Below are 21,241 nucleotides of genomic sequence, written 5' to 3'. Positions count from 1 at the left end.
TGACTTGAAAGAGGTATTAAATCAATTTTGAATTATGGAAGTGATTTTTTTAAATGATCGAATTCATTTTTTTAAATAATATCCTCCTTTTTTTGATTAAATTAAGGTAGTAAACGATGTACGGTTGAATTATTCAACAAGTCGTTTATTGAAAAAGAACCAGTTGAAAACAGTGAAAGGGTGCATTAAATCTTGTATATATTTTGAACATTTAAGTGTACCCCCCTCCCTCTTATCAAGCTGGCTACGTCACTGGGAATAACGCATTGACATCATTTATTTGAACACAACACAACTGGGAAGCTCCCTCCCTCCCTACCTCCAATATTTGAAGACAACAATTTTTAACTAGTCCCAGTTTTTCCACGCACGGCACAAGTTCATAACGACACTAATGCTAAAACGCGGGACTTTACCGTCTCTTGGCTTCATCCAAGTTCAGGAATATGCACGTAATAGTAGCCTGCCAATGAATGACATACACTCAATGGACCATTTACGATTGTCAGACATACATACAAATTTATATATAATATCCATGACACCCTCAAAACATATTAAGACATGTAACAGCAGAACGCTTAGATATAATAAGTTTTATAAATAAGCGTTCGAAAGCTCGTCAAACAGCATCTTTAAATCTTCATTTGCATTGCCTACTGAAAGATAACACTGTTCTTCACATCTTCTAAATTCCTCTTTTGAAAGCTAAATTTTTCTTTGGACTTTGATTTCCTTAATGACGTATTTGGTGTATTACATTACAATCAGACACATGATGGTCGATCTTTGCGTCTTACTACAAGCATATGACCCTCACAAAAACTCACTGGTAATTGGAGTGCTCTTCAGTCCTCGGTGATCTGATCATCTCGATAACGCACAGACAAAGTCGCTCGAATTTGAATCTACGTTAATTAAGGTAAACGTTTTCATGGATGTATATATTTTTGATTTATACAAATATATTCTACGAATTCTTTTCAATGAGAGATTTTTATTGCATCTACGCACTAAAGATAATTCAATTTTCTTAGCTGTGACATTTTTTATAAATTGACTTTCGGCGATCATAACTTCATATTAACTAAATAGTAAACATCTATTTATTTATTGTTTGAGTCACATTCGCATGATTAACTTTTCGTTCAATCTCATCAATGCCACTCGTTTGTTGAGGTACAAAAAAATAATAAAATCCTTTGGCGAATGGTTTCTCAATAATTTTTGTGTCACATGAATGACAACAGATAGCGCTTGTGGATATCACACGCACTCATCAAATTCTTTTGAACTCTACATAATGTTTTATGTGATGCATTATGTATACTTTTTCATGTATTGTTTTGTGTGTACTGTTTAATGTATTGAGTTGAATGTATGGTTTTATATATTGTAATGTATATATTTCTGTCACAAACGTTCTCTATTGTTTCTCAATAGGTCATATTTATTCTTGCAAAACTAGACACTTCTTCCTTTCCCTTCTAGTTTTAAGGATTCTAGTTTTAAGAATTTGTAATTAAATTTTAATTTTCCTGAGATATAAGTAATTCAATCGATCTTTGCAATAACATATTTATCTAAAATCGTCATATGAACTGTTCCGGGGCGTGAAATCTGAATGAGAGTGTTGTTTTATTGTAGTTTTTTTTCTAAACCACAGCAGAATTTGAACAAAAAATGTTCGATAAATACGATATGCCTATGTTTCGTTTGTTAAATTTTGTTAATTGCCCACCATTCCTGCGCTTTGTAAATAAACCAATCGTTTCCATGGTATAATCAGGTCTCTTGATATGAAATGATTTCTGTTTCAGTTAGAAGCACAGAAAAGTGTGGTAAAAATGAAATTGGTGTGGATTGTTGTTTGTGCTCTGATCCTTAACCATATGATCTTTGTTGATGGCATTGGCGGCGATATCGAGGTAGCTTTGTAATGCTGGCATCCCACAATATTCGTGACAATTTCTGCATGAAATTTTATTCTTGGAAAATTATTTGACTTTCGCAATATTAGGATTAAAAGACTTTTTCTGATAAGAATCAAGCGTTTCATTTTAACTGCATCATATTTGGAAAAACTGTCACCTTGTATTGCAGCTATGTTTAGTTGTGAATTATATTCAACAACACACAGTATTTTACATAAAAGAACGCAATGAACATGGATTCATGGCTTAAACAATTATAGCCAAAATTGAAAGATCAATTTTTCGTCTAGTTTTTGGCAAATATTCCACTCCATAACAATCTATGGCAGATCACTCTGTATGCCTGTAGCACAGTAGCTACACTTTAAGCAAAAACAAAAAAATAGAATTGACTGGTTCATTTGTTAAAGAACAAAAGATTAATTTTATAGGCCCTAAACTTCAAATCGCCTTTCATGACAAATTTCGAAATATTATGCCATAAACATAATTCTTATCACACGTATCCTCCTCCTTTGTTTGCTAGACATTTTTCAGTCTGTTTTAAATATTTCTGTTGCACTTCTTTAGAAAAAAAAAGTAAAAAAATGCGAAGACAAACAATACTCTTGTCATGGCAGTGAAACTTGCTGCAAAAAAGAAAATGGGTTCGGATGTTGTCCTGCGGGATGGGCAACGTGCTGTGACGATAAAAAGCATTGTTGTCCGTTTGGATACATCTGTATGATGTTTTTGAAGACATGTATCTTAGTAATTGGAAATGAAACATTGGTAAAAAAAAACTTGAACATACATCCAGTAATATGAGCTTCATTTATTGCTTCATTTTAACAACATTTCTAAAACGTGTATCCTCCTGTGATATTGTCAATCATAAGATTACAATAAAACATGTTTACAAAATTTTCACGAAAGTCTTAGCTAATTTTGCTTTTTTTTCTCATGGGACTTCGTAGTGAGGTAAAACAATGACGAAATAGAATAGCAAAATTTCGTTTGTGCAAGCAGCTTCTTTGGATTTTAAGGTGGTGTTCATAAGAGCCTGGCTAACAGGGATTCCGTGAGGCGTTAAAAATGATTTCGAGGCATTGAAAGGGGGCAAAACTTAAAGCTTAAAAATTACATCTGTTTGTTGAGCTCAACTAGTCATTTCTGTTGTAATTTTCAAATTAGGCCAAACTGGTTGTTTCAATTTTAATTGTTTGCATAGTTATTACATCAGAATATTGTGAAATTGCTCGAGAAGATTTATCCGACGATAAGAATAAAATCGTTTCCATTTGCCAAAATCATTTAACGCCTAACTGAATCTCGGTTAGTCGGGCTCATGTAAAGTTGTGAACAGCCTCTAAATCACTTAAATCGATTCTTTTTGCTTTTATTGATCTTTAGACTCAAAACCTGGTCTCAATGATATAAACGCAGAACAGTTTCAAATTAAAATTCAGTCGAGAAAGAGAAAATTTGGTCACTGGTGCTATGAGAAAAATAGCTTGAACAATATAATGGTGTAACCTTATAAAATATTATGCTTAAAAATATCATATGGGATGGAGATTGTGTTTGAAATTAAGAAATAAAACAAAAAGCCAAAGAAAGTCGTGTTCAATGCACATTAAATTACGTTGCTTGTGATTCTGATAGATGTGCGCATCATCTAAATGCAAAATTTAAATCTCAAATATTTATTAAATCTCAAATATTCTCAACTATATGGTTCCTAAACAAAAAGAATGATAGCATAATGCTATAACCAACAACTACAAACTATAACGACCTTATCTAACAACATTTGAGAAATTAACCTTCCACTCCTCTTCCTTGTAAACGAGACAAGTCTACTCAAAAGCAGAGAGCCTTATATGCTACAAGTCTGCTTTTGAGTAGATTTGTCTCCTTTACAAGGAAGAGGAGTGGAAGGTTAATTTCTCAAATGTTGTTAGATAAGGTCGTGATAGTTTGTAGTTGTTGGTTATAGCATTATGCTATCATTCTTTTTGTTTAATAACATTCCAACTATTTAACCTTGTGATTATATGGTTCCTGACTTCACTCTTCTGCCATTGTCCAGACGATGCCAAATGACTGAAATCGATGCATTTTTGAGGGCGTAAGTTTGGTTTCGAGATTGAGAGGTCGGGAATTGACGTGCTATACAAAAGAACGTGGTATTTCCCGACTGGCTGGTTTTCACATATGACATAACTCGTCAGAATTTATATGTTGTAATTATTTTCAAGGCTGGTTTTGAAAAACATAGCTCGTCATTATGTGATGTACTTCATGTCTCTATAACTCGTTGTAATCGAGGCTTGCAGTAAAATATAATTGCATTTTGTCCATATTGACGGGAATCGTGGTTTTTATTAAAATTAGACTATTGCAAGACTGTTTGTAATTAACTTGAAAAACAAAAAAATAAAATAATTTATATATCGGTTTTCGTATGTCAGATTGTGTATAAGAAAGAAATACATCAAATTACAACTGTGAAAGCGTAATGTACACAAAGGGTAATGCCTTAATCCATGTGAATTTTAAAAAACACTCTTTGAACCTAGCAGATGAAATTGAGCCGCTTATATACTACAATTTTACATGCCACTTGCGTAATGCAAATTTTGTTGTCCCACGAAGAAATTGCTTTTAGCTGTACTCCCTACTCCCCCCCCCCTCTCACACACACAGCCAGCTGCAAAAATCTTGACAACGTCACTGCTCATCACGCTGTATAACAACAACCCACTAGAAAGATATAGGTCAGGCATTTCAAGTGATGACAAGATTTTTTAAAGTAAACATATTTCGGCATTCTTATGCCATCTTCAGTACAACAAATGACTATGCTATCTATTTACAGTTTTATTTATATTATTAAAGTGAGAGTGTATCGAATTAATGTTTTTTGTTAGAGCCTTTTGTAGAATGTACCAGTCGATTTGATTTCGTATAGTTGTAAGTTCCGATGATTTCTTCTTTAGATCATTTTGATCGTTTGACTATAGAAGACAGAAACAATCGATTGCGTATGGCGTGGACATCTTGGTTATCAACATTTGGAAGGGGAAAACAAATAAATTTGGGAAAAACTTCGAACGACTGACAATCTCTTAAAAAATTAACATCCAATTCAACTTTGCGTTTCTTCGTAGATAACTTCTCAAGTGATATATATAGTGCTATTAATGAAATTATAAAGATATAGGTATGATAAATGATGTATGCATGGCTATGGCAGGGGTGTATTGCCAAAATTTTTACAAGGGGGACTCTCTGGCATAAGCTAGCAGAGCGAAAAAAACGTACTGTTTGTTACTGTTTGTATAAACAGTTAAAAAACAGTCATGTTGTAGTAATCTTATAGCTTGCATTTACTGGTACATATAGGAATGATCAAGCGTATAAAAGCACAAAATCATAAGCTTAATGGAGGTGAATTATTGAAGAATTATAAAGGGGAGGGGAACTGAGCCCCCCTAACTTGACAAAAAATTCTAACAAGGGGGGCCAACCCCCTGAGCCCCTCTCCAATACACCACTGGGCTACAAGAGTTCTTAGTACTATAATGCATGAAATAATATACAGCACAAAAAATTAATTCGTTGTTTTTCTTTCGCTTCTTCTTCCTACGCATTACCTCACCCTTGAGTTGTTCGTCACGTGCAGTGGCGGATCCAGAGTACGTCAAAATAAATTACTGCAGCACATTTTGGCGTTTATTTACATTTCTAAACACCTTAGAGGCTAATCCATTGGTAAAATTGTGTTCTTTAGAAATTAAAAACCAATAGTGTTTTTCTGAATGTAATTGGTACAACTGAGGAGCTAAAATATATTTTGACGTTCACTGGATCACGTTAGTCAAAACACTTGTTAAGTGTGTTTGTCATACTTAAAAATAAATGTATTTCTTTTCCTTTTATTTTCAGCATTTGATGTTCTTTGGACGTGTCGTACGTCGCATGCGAGTGTCGTGTGTCAATGGTTTCATGAAACAATGCTTTGTTACAAAAGTTATTTAAAAAAAGTGCTATCTATTTTGGTAGGCGTTAGAGATGCTTCGTAAATTTCACAAAATAACACGTATGAATTGAAATATATTAAAATACACAAAGCGTAAAATATTTGAGGAAGCGAGAAATGTAAGCTCGAGCTACAATGTTAGCACACTGACTGGTTCTCAGAAATGCTTAATTTGTTATTGTTTACGTGTTAAAAAAACATCCATTTCAGATAAGTTTGACTTCGATGGAGTGAAAGTGATGCTCCATAGACTTTACTTTATTATGTTATGATCGTGTTATTACACGTATGAAGTGATACTGAAATGTTATGTTAATAATCGATGCAAGAAATTGTTTCTCTAACGTGATTGGTTATATAACAAAAGCAATATTTGTCCCGCCAAGAAATCTTAACTTGAATTCCTTATTCTGTGACTTGAATGTGGATATGTTTTGAAATTTGAATAGTGTATTGTTGAAATGGTCGCAATATAATATATACATGTTTTACGGTGTTGTCTTTATGTTTTATCTTTTAGGCCGTCAAGAGAAAAAATAAAGGAAGAGAAAACAGCTTACATTGCGGAAAAAACATTAGAAACATTCCAGGTTGACAACTGACCGTAAAGAGGAAATGTTATTTATTTCATATTCAAATTCACAAACCAGACGCCCACATTTGACGCCTGTCGTTTTCACATACACTTAGCACTTTTGCGCGGAATTTCCTAAGAACATAGAATCTATCGATTTTTTGAAATTGAAAATTACAGCGCCATAAAATTACTAATCTAGAGTAGCCGAAGACGCCATGATGTGGAATCAAAGCCAAACATGGCTCTATACGGCATGGTTCGTCGCTATTTTATTCATTCATCATCAAGTGAAATCCGGTAAGAATGTTGTAGAAGAATACGTAATGTGACACAATATTTCTCCGTTGAATCTTTGTATGAAACAAGAAGACGCTATCGAAACGGTTTATCTTATCTATATCCATATTGAAACTATATATTCTATGAAACTATCGGTTGTCACAAATGTATTTTCAAGTATTTTGCAATAATTTTTCAGAAATTTTGATTAGTCATGATAGCTGTTGATGCATCCTATAACTTGAATGGCTTATTTATCCAAGAGACATGCATATTTTTATTTTACTGTTTTATATGGTGGTAAGAACAAACCAACAAATATCGTGCTTTAAAATTTATGGCCGGTTTGCATGTAATTTACTTCCGTGTTGAATGAACAATTTGGTTGAAAATTATATGTATAATTTGATCTCCTAAATGCCATATTGTTAATAACGCAAACATTAAATTTCTTTCAAAGAAATGTTTGGTGGCTAGACCTTTCTTCATATTTCAGTAAACGCTTGATGAACCTGAACTATTTCCCTTAAGTGATTTATTTTCATATATCTTTGAGTGGAATTCATGGAATGGACATTGCTGTACCAATTTATCTGTAAAACATTGCTCAAATCTTGTTAAATTCATTTAATTTAGATAGATTTCTGTTACATCATGGTCTCCATTACATTTTGTTTGTTTTTTATTTAACCATGACCCTAGTAGCATGGTTAAGTAATTGCTTGCTATTTTTGAATGCTTTGTTATTGACATTTTATTTATCAATATGTTATTGCCAACATCTGAACTTAATCAAATAATGCTTTATGCAGTGTGTTAAATGTACAATTTGACCATATATTTACCCCATTGCAGTTAAAACCTGCCATGAATATATGTTGGATATGACAAGAAATATATAAAGTCATTTAAAGTTATTTGTGCCATATTTGTGTGTTGTTTAAAGACTAGCTATGAACAATGTTAAACAAGTCAGTCTTAAAAACTAATTTGTGATAATCTCAACTTCAGTTTTACTGTTCATGCTAATATTGGTCAAATGGTAGCGGAGCAGTGTAAGCTTGTATTTGTTTGATGTAATTGAATAGGTATTTGTCGTAAGAATGAATTTGAGGTGGATTGATAAAAAATAAAACCTTTGTGATTGTGTGGATATTTTCATGCACTTTAGTTCACTGCTGGTTTGTGAACAAGATTGAGTTTTGGGGATAGCTAAAATATTTTTTAGTACATTCTAGTGTTCATAGGTACCAGACTGGAAAGTTTGTAAACTGTGCACTTGAGTTTCGTAATGTGTGTGCATAAAAGCATATTTTCCTCAAAATTATACACCCAAGATCTCAGGTGCTAACTACAAACTTTCCGGTCTGGCAAAGGCTTGAAAACCCTTTTACAAGATTTTTTGTTTATAATGGAAGTGAAACAATTTCTTGTGGCTTTCCAAACATAAACATGTCAACGATTATGAAAGGTTTTTGGAGAAGTTTTAAATTTTACATTTAAATACTACAATAAGTATGCAATAATACTTGTTTGATATTATTTTAGTGTCTCACTTGTAAATTTAGTATGACCATAACCTTTGATCATAATATTTTGCATTAGGCAATTTCCTGAGATAAAAACTAGTGCAAAATTATCATTATGGAGGATAGTTGAGTTTGAAGACTGAATTGAAGATTGAGTGTTTACTACCATAAAGCGATAGTAGAGAAGTCCTTGAAAATATTAGTTGAATATAAACTATTTGCATGAAATTTTTCCAAATCAATATTGAATATATGGTTATTTGATCTGTCAAAAGTTGTTTGAATAAAGTAGAAAGGGTTTTATATACATTGCTGCAATGGTTTTTCAGTAACATTTTAAAACTACATGAAACATGCTTAAGTGCTTATTTAAGTGATAGATGTTTCCCTTGTGCTTAAGTCAGAAGCCTTTTATGCAATATTAGTAACTTGTAATGTTATTGCAGCTCCTTTGCAAGGTCCCAATGTCACAAACATAAGGGCTGTTAATTCTACATCACTTGAAATTACATGGGATATGTTACCAGAAGAGGATGCTAATGGGGACATAACAGGATACATGATTTGTTATCATACAGAGCCGTTTTCCAATCCTACCTGTCCTAAAAACATGATTACAGGAGATGTTACATCTTTCAATTTGACTGGTTTAAATGAAGCAACGACATATTATGTCAGAGTAAAAGCTAGTAATGGTACTAATGCTGGTCCTTTGGGCAATCTATTTAATGGCACAACATTGGAAGACAGTAAGTACCATGTATTAAGAAATTATGGGTTTTTTGAGACAAGTTAGTAGAATGGAAGACTTAATGTAATGTCATGTTTTTTGTAATTGATTATCCTGTAAGCCATTACTTTTTTTGCTAGTCGGCATGTTTCTTCTCAACGTAGGTAGGAGTTGCTTCAATCCTGTTGCCCACTGTGTTATAAAAATCCAAACAATTTTTTGGTATGTCTTCACTTGTTGATGTTGGTGCATTGCAACTCACTTCCATTCATACCGTTGCAGTTGTAGTAGTATTGCTCTCCTGGGCATAGCCAGCTTGATCAGTGCGGGGGATTATATTCATAAATTTATGTTTTGGCTTATTAAGTTCCTTTGAAATCAATTGTTTCTTAGGTATTAAAACGTGATTACATGAATATTGTTCCCATCACTTATCGAGCTGGTGACGCTACTGCACCTGTCAACTTCTGATGAGTTTTCTTCAAAAAGTTCTAGTTTCCTATATTTCTTGGAGTGCATGTGTTAATCATTGTCTTTATTTTCCTTGTCATGTGGTACCATTTTTCATGACATTAAGTACGTTACTTTCATTGTTTTCTGTGTTCGTTGGAGTTGTGCTAAACTGTGTTTCTTTGTTTTCATCCGGTGGATTCTCATTCATTAGTCGATATAATTAACACTTTAATCAATTGATGTGAACAACATACATAGTTAGTTCCACTAAATCTATATTGGAAGTCTGGTTTTCCGTCAAAACAAGAGGAGATAAAGGGGAAATCCCGTCGAGTAACCCACATTAGACCGATATGAGACGGACGCTTGAAGGGCCTTTACATACATCACAATCATGTTGTCGTTTCGTTGATTCACTAACTTTTAAATAAAATTTTTTTCAAAGTCCTGCTCATCCTTTCAACAATGCCCAGCTTTGTGTATGATTAGGTGTTGTTCTGGTTTTCTTTATCCACGTTAGTCGTATCTTTAAATGCTCCATTGACCTTTCATACTAACGACAACAGCTCTTTTTAGTCGTAGAGTACGTTCTTTCTGCCTTCAGCTTTCTTGTTGCATGTGAAATAACTCTCTCCTTTTCGTCCACACATTGAGATAGAACTACCCCAATCCCGCTGTCACTAGCGTCTGTGTCCAACACAAAGGACTAAATTTGTCTGCAACATTTCCTACTGGTTTTGAAAATGTCGTCTTTTTACAATTGTCTTCATAAACTGTTATTTGCCACTAATCACGAACGAGGTCTACATGTGTAAAATAAGCTACTTCCACGAGTGATTCCATGAGATTTTGCCGTATGTGTGAAGTGGAAAGATCTCTTTCTTCGTTATTGTAATTACCTTGCGCTACTCATTGCATGCAGAAACGCTCATTACTGTCCTTTTTCTTAAATAAACAATGGGTTTAGACCAAGGTTCAGTCACGTTACTTGTCAATATTAACTCTACTGCAAAACTTCTCTGTTATGGAATTTGTTACTCTTCGAGCTGGAACTCTGATTGGTGGATGGACAATCATATTGATAACGTGATAATATATTTTGCAAACTCTCTACCTCAGAAAGAGAATTTTTCCATATTGGAAATAGTTCTTTGATATTAGAGATGTTCTTATTTTGTGCTCACCTCGTTCTTGTGGACAAATAGTTGTCCGACGCTCACAACTTCCTCTATAGCTAAATGAGTTTATCTGTAGGAGTTAATTTAATAAATCGGACTAGTAATCTCCCCATTTTTTATTATCACCGTCATCTTAAGTATATCTGTTCTGCAACGTTCTTTAAGTTTAAGCGTTGGCTCTGCAATACTTTAGATTTGCCATCTTGAGCAAAATCCTTTTTTACTTTACATGTGCGACCCATTTATAGCAATTGAATTTGCAGATATTATCAGGTGTTACGACAGACTTCGGTAATCGTAACTGAACACACCTTTAGATCGTTACAACACCAAAGAACCTCCTCCTGTTTTTTTATTCCCAACTTTTTTTTCAAAACTACAAATGTATCGTTAAAGTTTCTAGTATTCGACGGCAATTAGCGTAACTTGCGCCAGATCATTGCATATTAGAAAATCATGATGAAACTGTTTTCCCATAAATCACAGTATCTACTTTAGCTTTCCCAATGAGTCTTGACGGGCATTTTTATGCTCCCTGAACGATTTTTATCATCAATGAAACTTCTACGTAGTATCTGCAACTCAGTATGCTATTGCTGTTCGTGCATCTACGGCTGTTAGTTTTGGACCGCTGAGGGCGATTTACTTGTTATAACTAATGAAAGTGGTAAGATAGATGTGTGTAATTGAAGTACAAATATTATGTTTGATTATCCCATTGTGTGGTGAAGGCAGATATATCAACTCGCACGGTTCAGTGCCGTGTGACATACGATTTTCACTTTAATCTTGACGTCCATTCAACATGATTTTTGCCAGAATGTAGAATGAAGTGTTCCAGATTATTTATATATGTATAAGAATATAATTAAATAATAAATAGTTTAATGTGACGTTGATTTGTTAGTCGATTGTCACATCATTTAAGATGCTTACTCCCAATTTTCTACGAGTATTTTCAATCAAGTCAACTTCTTGTTGATATTTAATAAAACTACTTAATTTGTCTCAAATGTTTGATCAATTAGATGGCCGATGGCCCAATGCAAACACTTGGGAATGTTACTTGAATTGTCAAAATGGAAATTGTTTGATCACCAGAGCACGAGTGTACGTCTGAAGGCCTGCTTAATGACACACTGTAATTACAGTAACTCTGTGTGAAAATATATGAATGATGGTATTAATGAATAATTTCCTTTTTAGAACCAGCAAAAGGTCCTAACGCAACTTTAAAGTTCGTTAATTCAACGTCAATTCGTGTTAATTGGAACACATTGAGTGAAGATGATGCAAATGGTGTAATAACAGGATATGAAGTATGTTATGAAGTGGGAACTGAGGTTTCAAATTGCACTAAAAATGTACCAAGTAATACAACCAGTGGAACGATCATGGACTTAAAACCTGCAACTCATTATGCTATTGCTGTTCGTGCATTTACAGCTATTGGTTTTGGACCGCTGGGGGCGATTTTACCGGTGACAACTAATGAAAGTGGTAAGATAGTTGTGTGTTATTGAAGTATAAATATTATGTTTGATTATCCCATTGTGTGGTGAAGGCAGATTTATCAACTCGCACGGTTCAGTGCCTTGTGACATAGGATTTTCACTAACGTCCATTCAACACGATTTTTGCCAGAATGTAGAATGCAGTATTCCAGATTATTTATATATGTATATATAAATGGTTGAGTAATAATTAGTTCGACTTAATGTTGATTTGTGAGTCGAGTCTCTCATCGTTTAAGTTACTGCTTTCTACAAAAGTCCCAAGCACTTCTTTCTTTCATAACAATAAAGTTGTAGAAATTGATTGTTTTCACCATATCTGTGGTTAGGCTCAACGAGTTTCTTTTGCAATGAAGCAGGGAATTGCCGAATCTTTGTCGAACCAGAATTGTAAAGAAAAAACAATTTGCTTTAAGCCTTATTCTGTTTATCTTTATTTAGTTTTCAAATGTCTCCCGTTGACAATACAGTTATGTTGTCTGACATAACAAAAGGGAATAAGATCCATTGCCTCTGGTTTAAAATTAAGCTGGATACAGTGGGAATAAATACCCGGCTTTTGAATTTGATAGTCTTATTTTATATATTAATGATGAAGTGAACATTTTTTTTAATTTTATAGTTTTATTCAACCAAACTTTTAAAATGACTGTAGACTTTCATGAACGTTTTATGGTTATAACGAAAGCATCTCTGCCCAGTCAAAATAAAATATAATCAAGTATACTTGATAATTCAACTTCTCATTATGTAATCTGACGTCACTGGTTGTACAACAAAAACCAAACTTTAATATCTTAAGAATTGAAAAGTTGTAAGAATAAACAGGCTTACGAAAGTCTTATTAAACGATATAATTTAAGAAAACTATGAGTTCAAAAGTAATGTTTTCGCTTCATAAGCACAGTAAAACACTTAAAGGTTTTTCTCTAAACTTCTTTGAGAGTGAAAATGAGATCTTAAGTTTTTACCTTGTTCAAAGTTGGCAGGTCTGTTAAGGTACATTTGATGTCTGATTACTTTTTTTCGACTACTGTTGAGGTATAATGAATTTTATCTTGTGCATACCAAACAGGAATGTAAAAGCTAAAATGTGAAATAATTTATTGATAATTTATGAAATTATTTATTGTTTTTGCGTTGTTTTTCATCATTTTTCATCACAGCATATTGATCGACATTTAATGCTCTAACCCGTGTCATTAATATGATGAATATTTGATCAATGAATTATTCAGTCATTTGAATTTAGTACACTGAAAATATTCTCAAGAAAATTTTATTCAACTTTAGTAACATAATATATTACAGCTCCTGCGCAAGCCCCGACTGTGACTGCAGTACATCCTCTGAATTCAATGGCGCTACGAATTGTTTGGGAGATGTTACAGCCAGAGGATAGAAATGGAGATATAACAGGATACATGATATGTTATGATAGGCAGACGTTTTCTAATGGCTGTCCTCGAAGTAATTTTACAGGAGAAGATGTTACGTCATTCAATTTAACTGGCTTAAATGAAGCAACTGATTATTATGTTGGTGTGAAAGCTAGAACTAGTGCTGGATTTGGTCCTTTGGGTACTCTGTTAAAAGGCACGACACTGGAAGACAGTAAGTACCATGCACTTAGAATTCATAAGTTTGAAACGTGTTTTATCACAACTGGATTGTTATGGTCTCGCGTTTGTTACTTCGATTAGCAGGTCTAAATTACGTCAAATACAATTGATTGGTGAAAATTTATTTTGTAGGAATCCATAACCAAATTTGTTTTGAAGGTGTTTTGAGTTCAAGATTGCGAACATATATAATTTATTTTGACTAGTGCTATACACACTACTTCGGTTACTTGATCTGTCTGAAGGGTTTACGTATAATGAGCAGAGTAATGATGAAAAAATCATGATATTAGACATTTGGACAGATTAAACAGCCTCTTTAGTTTCTTAAATACATATATATCATTTACTTCAGCCACAGATTTAAGCTTACTAGTATGTCTGTAAAATGGTTCGTTTGTACAATAGTCTCGAGTTAAATGTAGTGTGAGAAGCCTGGAACTTATAAAAGTGATAAAACCTGAAATTAAAGCTGTGCTATTCGTATTTTTGTCTATAATTTATTGATTTTGTATGACACACTGTAATTACAGTAACTCTCTGTGTGAAAATATATGAATGATGGTATTAATGAATAATTTCCTTTTTAGAACCAGCAAAAGGTCCTAACGCAATTTTAAAGTTTGTTAATTCAACGTCAATTCGTGTTAATTGGAGCACATTGAGTGAAGATGATGCAAATGGTGTAATAACAGGATATGAAGTATGTTATGAAGTAGGAACTGTGGTTTCAAATTGCACTAAGAATGTACCAAGTAATACAACCAGTGGAATGATCATGGACTTAAAACCTGCAACTCAGTATGCTATTGCTGTTCGTGCATCTACAGCTATTGATTTTGGACCGCTGGGGGCGATTATACTTGTTACAACTAATGAAAGTGGTAAGATAGTTGTTTGTAATTGAAATATAAATATTATGTTTGATTATCACTTTGTGTGGTAAATACGGATTTATCAACTTGCACGGTTCTGTGCCGTGTGACATACGATTTTCACTAACGTCCATTCAACACGATTTTTGCCAGAATGTAGAATGCAGTATTCCAGATTATTTATATATGTATATATAAATGGTTGAGTAATAATTAGTTCGAGTTAATGTTGATTTGTGAGTCGAGTCTCTCATCGTTTAAGTTACTGCTTTCTACGAAAGTCCCAAGCACTTCTTTCTTTCATAACAATAAAGTTGTAGAAATTGATTGTTTTCACCATATCTGTGGTTAGGCTCAACGAGTTTCTTTTGCAATGAAGCAGGGAATTGCCGAATCTTTGTCGAACCAGAATTGTAAAGAAAAAACAATTTGCTTTAAGCCTTATTCTGTTTATCTTTATTTAGTTTTCAAATGTCTCCCGTTGACAATACAGTTATGTTGTCTGACATAACAAAAGGGAATAAGGTCCATTACCTCTGGTTTAAAATTAAGCTGGATACAGTGGGAATAAATACCCGGCTTTTGAATTTGATAGTCTTATTTTATATATTAATGATGAAGTGAACATTTTTTTTAATTTTATAGTTTTATTCAACCAAACTTTTAAAATGACTGTAGACTTTCATGAACGTTTTATGGATATAACGAAAGCATCTCTGCCCAGTCAAAATAAAATATAATCAAGTATACTTGATAATTCAACTTCTCATTATGTAATCTGACGTCACTGGTTGTACAACAAAAACCAAACTTTAATATCTTAAGAATTGAAAAGTGTTAAGAATAAACAGGCTTACGAAAGTCTAATTAAACGATATAATTTAAGAAAACTATGAGTTCAAAAGTAATGTTTTCGCTTCATAAGCACAGTAAAACACTTAAAGGTTTTTCTCTAAACTTCTTTGAGAGTGAAAATGAGACCTTAAGTTTTACCTTGTTCAAAGTTGGCAGGTCTGTTAAGGTACATTTGATGTCTGATTACTTTTTTCGACTACTGTTGAGGTATAATGAATTTTATCTTGTGCATACCAAACAGGAATGTAAAAGCTAAAATGTGAAATAATTTATTGAATATTTATGAAATTATTTATTGTTTTTGCGTTGTTTTTCATCATTTTTCATCACAGCATATTGATCGACATTTAATGCTTTAACCCGTGTCATTAATATGATCAATGAATTATTCGGTCATTTGAATTTAGTGCATTGAAAATATTCTCATGAAAATTTTATTCAACTTTAGTAACATAATATATTACAGCACCTGCGCAAGGCCCGACTTTGACTGCAGTACATCCTCTGAATTCAATGGCGCTACGAATTGTTTGGGAGATGTTACAGCCAGAGGATAGAAATGGAGATATAACAGGATACATGATATGTTATGATAGGCAGACGTTTTCTAATGGCTGTCCTCGAAGTAATTTTACAGGAGAAGATGTTACGTCATTCAATTTAACTGGCTTAAATGAAGCAACTGATTATTATGTTGGTGTGAAAGCTAGAACTAGTGCTGGATTTGGTCCTTTGGGTACTCTGTTAAAAGGCACGACACTGGAAGACAGTAAGTACCATGCACTTAGAATTCATAAGTTTGAAACGTATTTTATCACAACTGGATTGTTATGGTCTCGCGTTTGTTACTTCGATTAGCAGGTCTAAATTACGTCAAATACAATTGATTGGTGAAAATTTATTTTGTAGGAATCCATAACCAAATTTGTTTTGAAGGTGTTTTGAGTTCAAGATTGCGAACATATATAATTTATTTTGACTAGTGCTATACACACTACTTCGGTTACTTGATCTGTCTGAAGGGTTTACGTATAATGAGCAGAGAAAAAAAATCACGATATTAGACATTTGGACAGATTAAACAGTGTGTTTAGTTTCTTAAATATATATATCATTTACTTCAGCCACAGATTTAAGCTTACTAGTATGTCTGTAAATTGGTTCGTTTGTACAATAGTCTCGAGTTAAATGTAGTGTGAGAAGCCTGGAACTTATAAAAGTGATAAAACCTGAAATTAAAGCTGTGCTATTCGTATTTTTGTCTATAATTTATTGATTTTGTATGACACACTGTAATTACAGTAACTCTCTGTGTGAAAATATATGAATGATGGTATTAATGAATAATTTCCTTTTTAGAACCAGCAAAAGGTCCTAACGCAACGTTAAAGTTCGTCGATTCAAAATCAATTCGTGTTAATTGGAATACATTGAATAAAGATGATGCAAATGGTGTAATATTAGGATATGAAGTATGTTATGAAGTAGGAACTGTGGTTTCAAATTGCACTAAGAATGTACCAAGTAATACAACCAGTGGAATGATCATGGACTTAAAACCTGCAACTCAGTATGCTATTGCTGTTCGTGCATCTACAGCTATTGATTTTGGACCGCTGGGGGCGATTTTACTTGTTACAACTAATGAAAGTGGTAAGATAGTTGTTTGTAATTGAAATATAAATATTATGTTTGATTATCCCTTTGTGTGGTAAATACGGATTTATCAACTCGCACGGTTCAGTGCCGTGTGACATACGATTTTTGCCAGAATGTAGAATGCAGTATTCCAGATTATTTATATATGTATATATAAATGGTTGAGTAATAATTAGTTCGAGTTAATGTTGATTTGTGAGTCGAGTCTCTCATCGTTTAAGTTACTGCTTTCTACGAAAGTCCCAAGCACTTCTTTCTTTCATAACAATAAAGTTGTAGAAATTGATTGTTTTCACCATATCTGTGGTTAGGCTCAACGAGTTTCTTTTGCAATGAAGCAGGGAATTGCCGAATCTTTGTCGAACCAGAATTGTAAAGAAAAAACAATTTGCTTTATGCCTTATTCTGTTTATCTTTATTTAGTTTTCAAATGTCTCCCGTTGACAATACAGTTATGTTGTCTGACATAACAAAAGGGAATAAGGTCCATTGCCTCTGGTTTAAAATTAAGCTGGATACAGTGGGAATAAATAACCGGCTTTTGAATTTGATAGTCTTATTTTATATATTAATGATGAAGTGAACATTTTTTTTAATTTTATAGTTTTATTCAACCAAACTTTTAAAATGACTGTAGACTTTCATGAACGTTTTATGGTTATAACGAAAGCATCTCTGCCCAGTCAAAATAAAATATAATCAAGTATACTTGATAATTCAACTTCTCATTATGTAATCTGACGTCACTGGTTGTACAACAAAAACAAAACTTTAATATCTTAAGAATTGAAAAGTTGTAAGAATAAACAGGCTTACGAAAGTCTAATTAAACGATATAATTTAAGAAAACTATGAGTTCAAAAGTAATGTTTTCGCTTCATAAGCACAGTAAAACACTTAAAGGTTTTTCTCTAAACTTCTTTGAGAGTGAAAATGAGACCTTAAGTTTTTACCTTGTTCAAAGTTGGCAGGTCTGTTAAGGTACATTTGATGTCTGATTACTTTTTTTCGACTACTGTTGAGGTATAATGAATTTTATCTTGTGCATACCAAACAGGAATGTAAAAGCTAAAATGTGAAATAATTTATTGAATATTTATGAAATTATTTATTGTTTTTGCGTTGTTTTTCATCATTTTTCATCACAGCATATTGATCGACATTTAATGCTTTAACCCGTGTCATTAATATGATGAATATTTGATCAATGAATTATTCGGTCATTTGAATTTAGTACATTGAAAATATTCTCATGAAAATTTTATTCAACTTTAGTAACATAATATATTACAGCACCTGCGCAAGGCCCGACTGTGACTGCAGTACATCCTCTGAATTCAATGGCGCTACGAATTGTTTGGGAGATGTTACAGCCAGAGGATAGAAATGGAGATATAACAGGATACATGATATGTTATGATAGGCAGACGTTTTCTAATGGCTGTCCTCGAAGTAATTTTACAGGAGAAGATGTTACGTCATTCAATTTAACTGGCTTAAATGAAGCAACTGATTATTATGTTGGTGTGAAAGCTAGAACTAGTGCTGGATTTGGTCCTTTGGGTACTCTGTTAAAAGGCACGACACTGGAAGACAGTAAGTACCATGCACTTAGAATTCATAAGTTTGAAACGTATTTTATCACAACTGGATTGTTATGGTCTCGCGTTTGTTACTTCGATTAGCAGGTCTAAATTACGTCAAATACAATTGATTGGTGAAAATTTATTTTGTAGGAATCCATAACCAAATTTGTTTTGAAGGTGTTTTGAGTTCAAGATTGCGAACATATATAATTTATTTTGACTAGTGCTATACACACTACTTCGGTTACTTGATCTGTCTGAAGGGTTTACGTATAATGAGCAGAGTAATGACGAAAAAATCACGATATTAGACATTTGGACAGATTAAACAGTGTCTTTAGTTTCTTAAATATATATATCATTTACTTCAGCCACAGATTTAAGCTTACTAGTATGTCTGTAAAATGGTTCGTTTGTACAATAGTCTCGAGTTAAATGTAGTGTGAGAAGCCTGGAACTTATAAAAGTGATAAAACCTGAAATTAAAGCTGTGCTATTCGTATTTTTGTCTATAATTTATTGATTTTGTATGACACACTGTAATTACAGTAACTCTCTGTGTGAAAATATATGAATGATATTAATGAATAATTTCCTTTTTAGAACCAGCAAAAGGTCCTAACGCAACGTTAAAGTTCGTCGATTCAAAATCAATTCGTGTTAATTGGAATACATTGAATAAAGATGATGCAAATGGTGTAATAATAGGATATGAAGTATGTTATGAAGTAGGAACTGTGGTTTCAAATTGCACTAAGAATGTACCAAGTAATACAACCAGTGGAATGATCATGGACTTAAAACCTGCAACTCAGTATGCTATTGCTGTTCGTGCATCTACAGCTATTGATTTTGGACCGCTGGGGGCGATTTTACTTGTTACAACTAATGAAAGTGGTAAGATAGTTGTTTGTAATTGAAATATAAATATTATGTTTGATTATCCCTTTGTGTGGTAAATACGGATTTATCAACTCGCACGGTTCTGTGCCGTGTGACATACGATTTTCACTAACGTCCATTCAACACGATTTTTGCCAGAATGTAGAATGCAGTGTGACATAGTAACAACTATTGAAAGTGGTAAGAAAGAACTTTGATGGCAGTTGTGAATGAGAAAAGTTGTTTTGTGTTTATTTTTGAAATTTAAAGCTAACACCTCATGTGTTGTGAAATGTTTAGAAGGTTTGAAAAAATTGCCCGTGTCGATTCATCAAAAAAAAGTAGCAAAAGTAATTTTTTCAAAAAAAATAATTTCGTGAACACATTTCCGAAATGGTGCAACCAAATGCGGGCAGTAATAAAGCTACAATTGTAGAAAGAATTTTTATTGCTCGGCTTGAAATCGAAGCAGTTGTGTTATCAAGTAATAGCACTCGATGTATTTAATTAAATCATTAAAGTCTATGAATACTGAAACATTTAATTAGCTATAGCCTAGGATATTGTATGTGCATGGAAATGATTAGATTTCATAAAAACTTACAATAATGTGATAACATCTTACAGCTCCTGCGCGAGGCGCCAATCTCACTGCATTAACTCCTGTGAATTCAACGGCACTTTTTGTAACATGGCTGAAGTTACAAGCAATTGATACAAATGGGAATATAACAAGATACAGGATATGTTATAGTACTGGGACGTTTTCTGCAAATGAATGCCCTCGTCAACATAATGTTAGAGGAGAAGATATGACAACTGCCATTTTGAGAGGTTTAAATGAATCAACTTTATATTATGTTGGTGTGAAAGCTGGTACTATTGCTGGATTTGGTCCTTTGGCTAACTTGTTGAGTAACAAAACACTGGAAGACAGTAAGTGTTTTTCTTAAATACCCTTTGAAAAAAGTTGAAAAGGATTATTAGCTGTGTTCTGCAGTTTAACTTTTGACAATATACAAAAACCTTCTCCATTTTGGATGTTTGTTTGTTAGGAATAAGTGCAAAATACTGCCAGACTTATCACACGTTTTTATCATAGCTGCGTTAGTAAGGTTGACAATGTTAGTCTTATTAGTACTTTTAAAACGAATCATACAGGATAAGAACACTTCAACAAATTATTAAACTTTGCTGCTATCAACGTGTGTCCTGTTATGCCCTAAGATAAAAAAATATTACAGCATAGGGACTATATGTAATAAAAATATATTTAGTAATTGTAATAAAAATTTTAGATGATAGAAATAGTTCAAATGTTCATTAATATATGATCGTCAAGAGATTATGAAAATTAATGTTGGGAGTTTTAGTCAAGTTGGCTGTTCTAGTTGTTATGGCAGTATTAGTTGGGTTGTCCGTTTTGGTCAGTGGTGGGATAATCGGGGTGGCCGTGTTAGTCGAGTTGGTCTTATTCGACACATTGACCGTGTTAAATCATAATGAGCGTATAGTTGGGTTAGCCGCGCATAGTTTAGCAGACT

General features: G+C 33.2%; 1 protein-coding gene and 1 long non-coding RNA gene across 2 annotated transcripts; one reads left to right on the top strand and one right to left on the bottom strand.

Moving 5' to 3' along the window:
- Positions 1-4,701: 4,701 nt before the first annotated feature.
- LOC124459645 lies at positions 4,702-13,253 on the bottom strand. Its single transcript, XR_006944457.1, has 2 exons — positions 13,190-13,253; positions 4,702-5,113 (listed from the first exon to the last, which is right to left on the bottom strand). It is a non-coding gene; the product is annotated as an uncharacterized LOC124459645 (long non-coding RNA).
- LOC124459628 (protein sidekick-1-like) lies at positions 5,595-20,047 on the top strand. Its single transcript, XM_047009106.1, has 11 exons — positions 5,595-5,791; positions 5,865-5,977; positions 6,479-6,832; positions 8,790-9,092; positions 11,911-12,204; positions 13,530-13,832; positions 14,431-14,724; positions 16,037-16,339; positions 16,930-17,223; positions 18,523-18,825; positions 19,419-20,047. The coding sequence occupies exons 3-11, from the start codon at positions 6,751-6,753 to the stop codon at positions 19,733-19,735; spliced, it is 2,493 nt and encodes an 830-aa protein (XP_046865062.1). The 5' UTR covers positions 5,595-5,791; positions 5,865-5,977; positions 6,479-6,750; the 3' UTR covers positions 19,736-20,047.
- Positions 20,048-21,241: the final 1,194 nt, after the last annotated feature.

The sequence above is a fragment of the Xenia sp. Carnegie-2017 genome, unplaced genomic scaffold, assembly GCF_021976095.1.
Source record: "Xenia sp. Carnegie-2017 unplaced genomic scaffold, XeniaSp_v1 HiC_scaffold_1, whole genome shotgun sequence".
Lineage (NCBI taxonomy): Eukaryota > Metazoa > Cnidaria > Anthozoa > Malacalcyonacea > Xeniidae > Xenia > Xenia sp. Carnegie-2017.
This window is presented reverse-complemented; position numbering and strand designations above follow the sequence as displayed.

Bases quoted from the DNA above. Each gene is read 5' to 3' on its own strand.
- LOC124459628 (XM_047009106.1), top strand. From the start codon at position 6,751: ATGATGTGGAATCAAAGCCAAACATGGCTCTATACGGCATGGTTCGTC. The intron at 9,093-11,910 runs GTAAGTACCATG...TTTCCTTTTTAG, and splicing joins TGGCACAACATTGGAAGACA to AACCAGCAAAAGGTCCTAAC. The intron at 13,833-14,430 runs GTAAGTACCATG...TTTCCTTTTTAG, and splicing joins AGGCACGACACTGGAAGACA to AACCAGCAAAAGGTCCTAAC.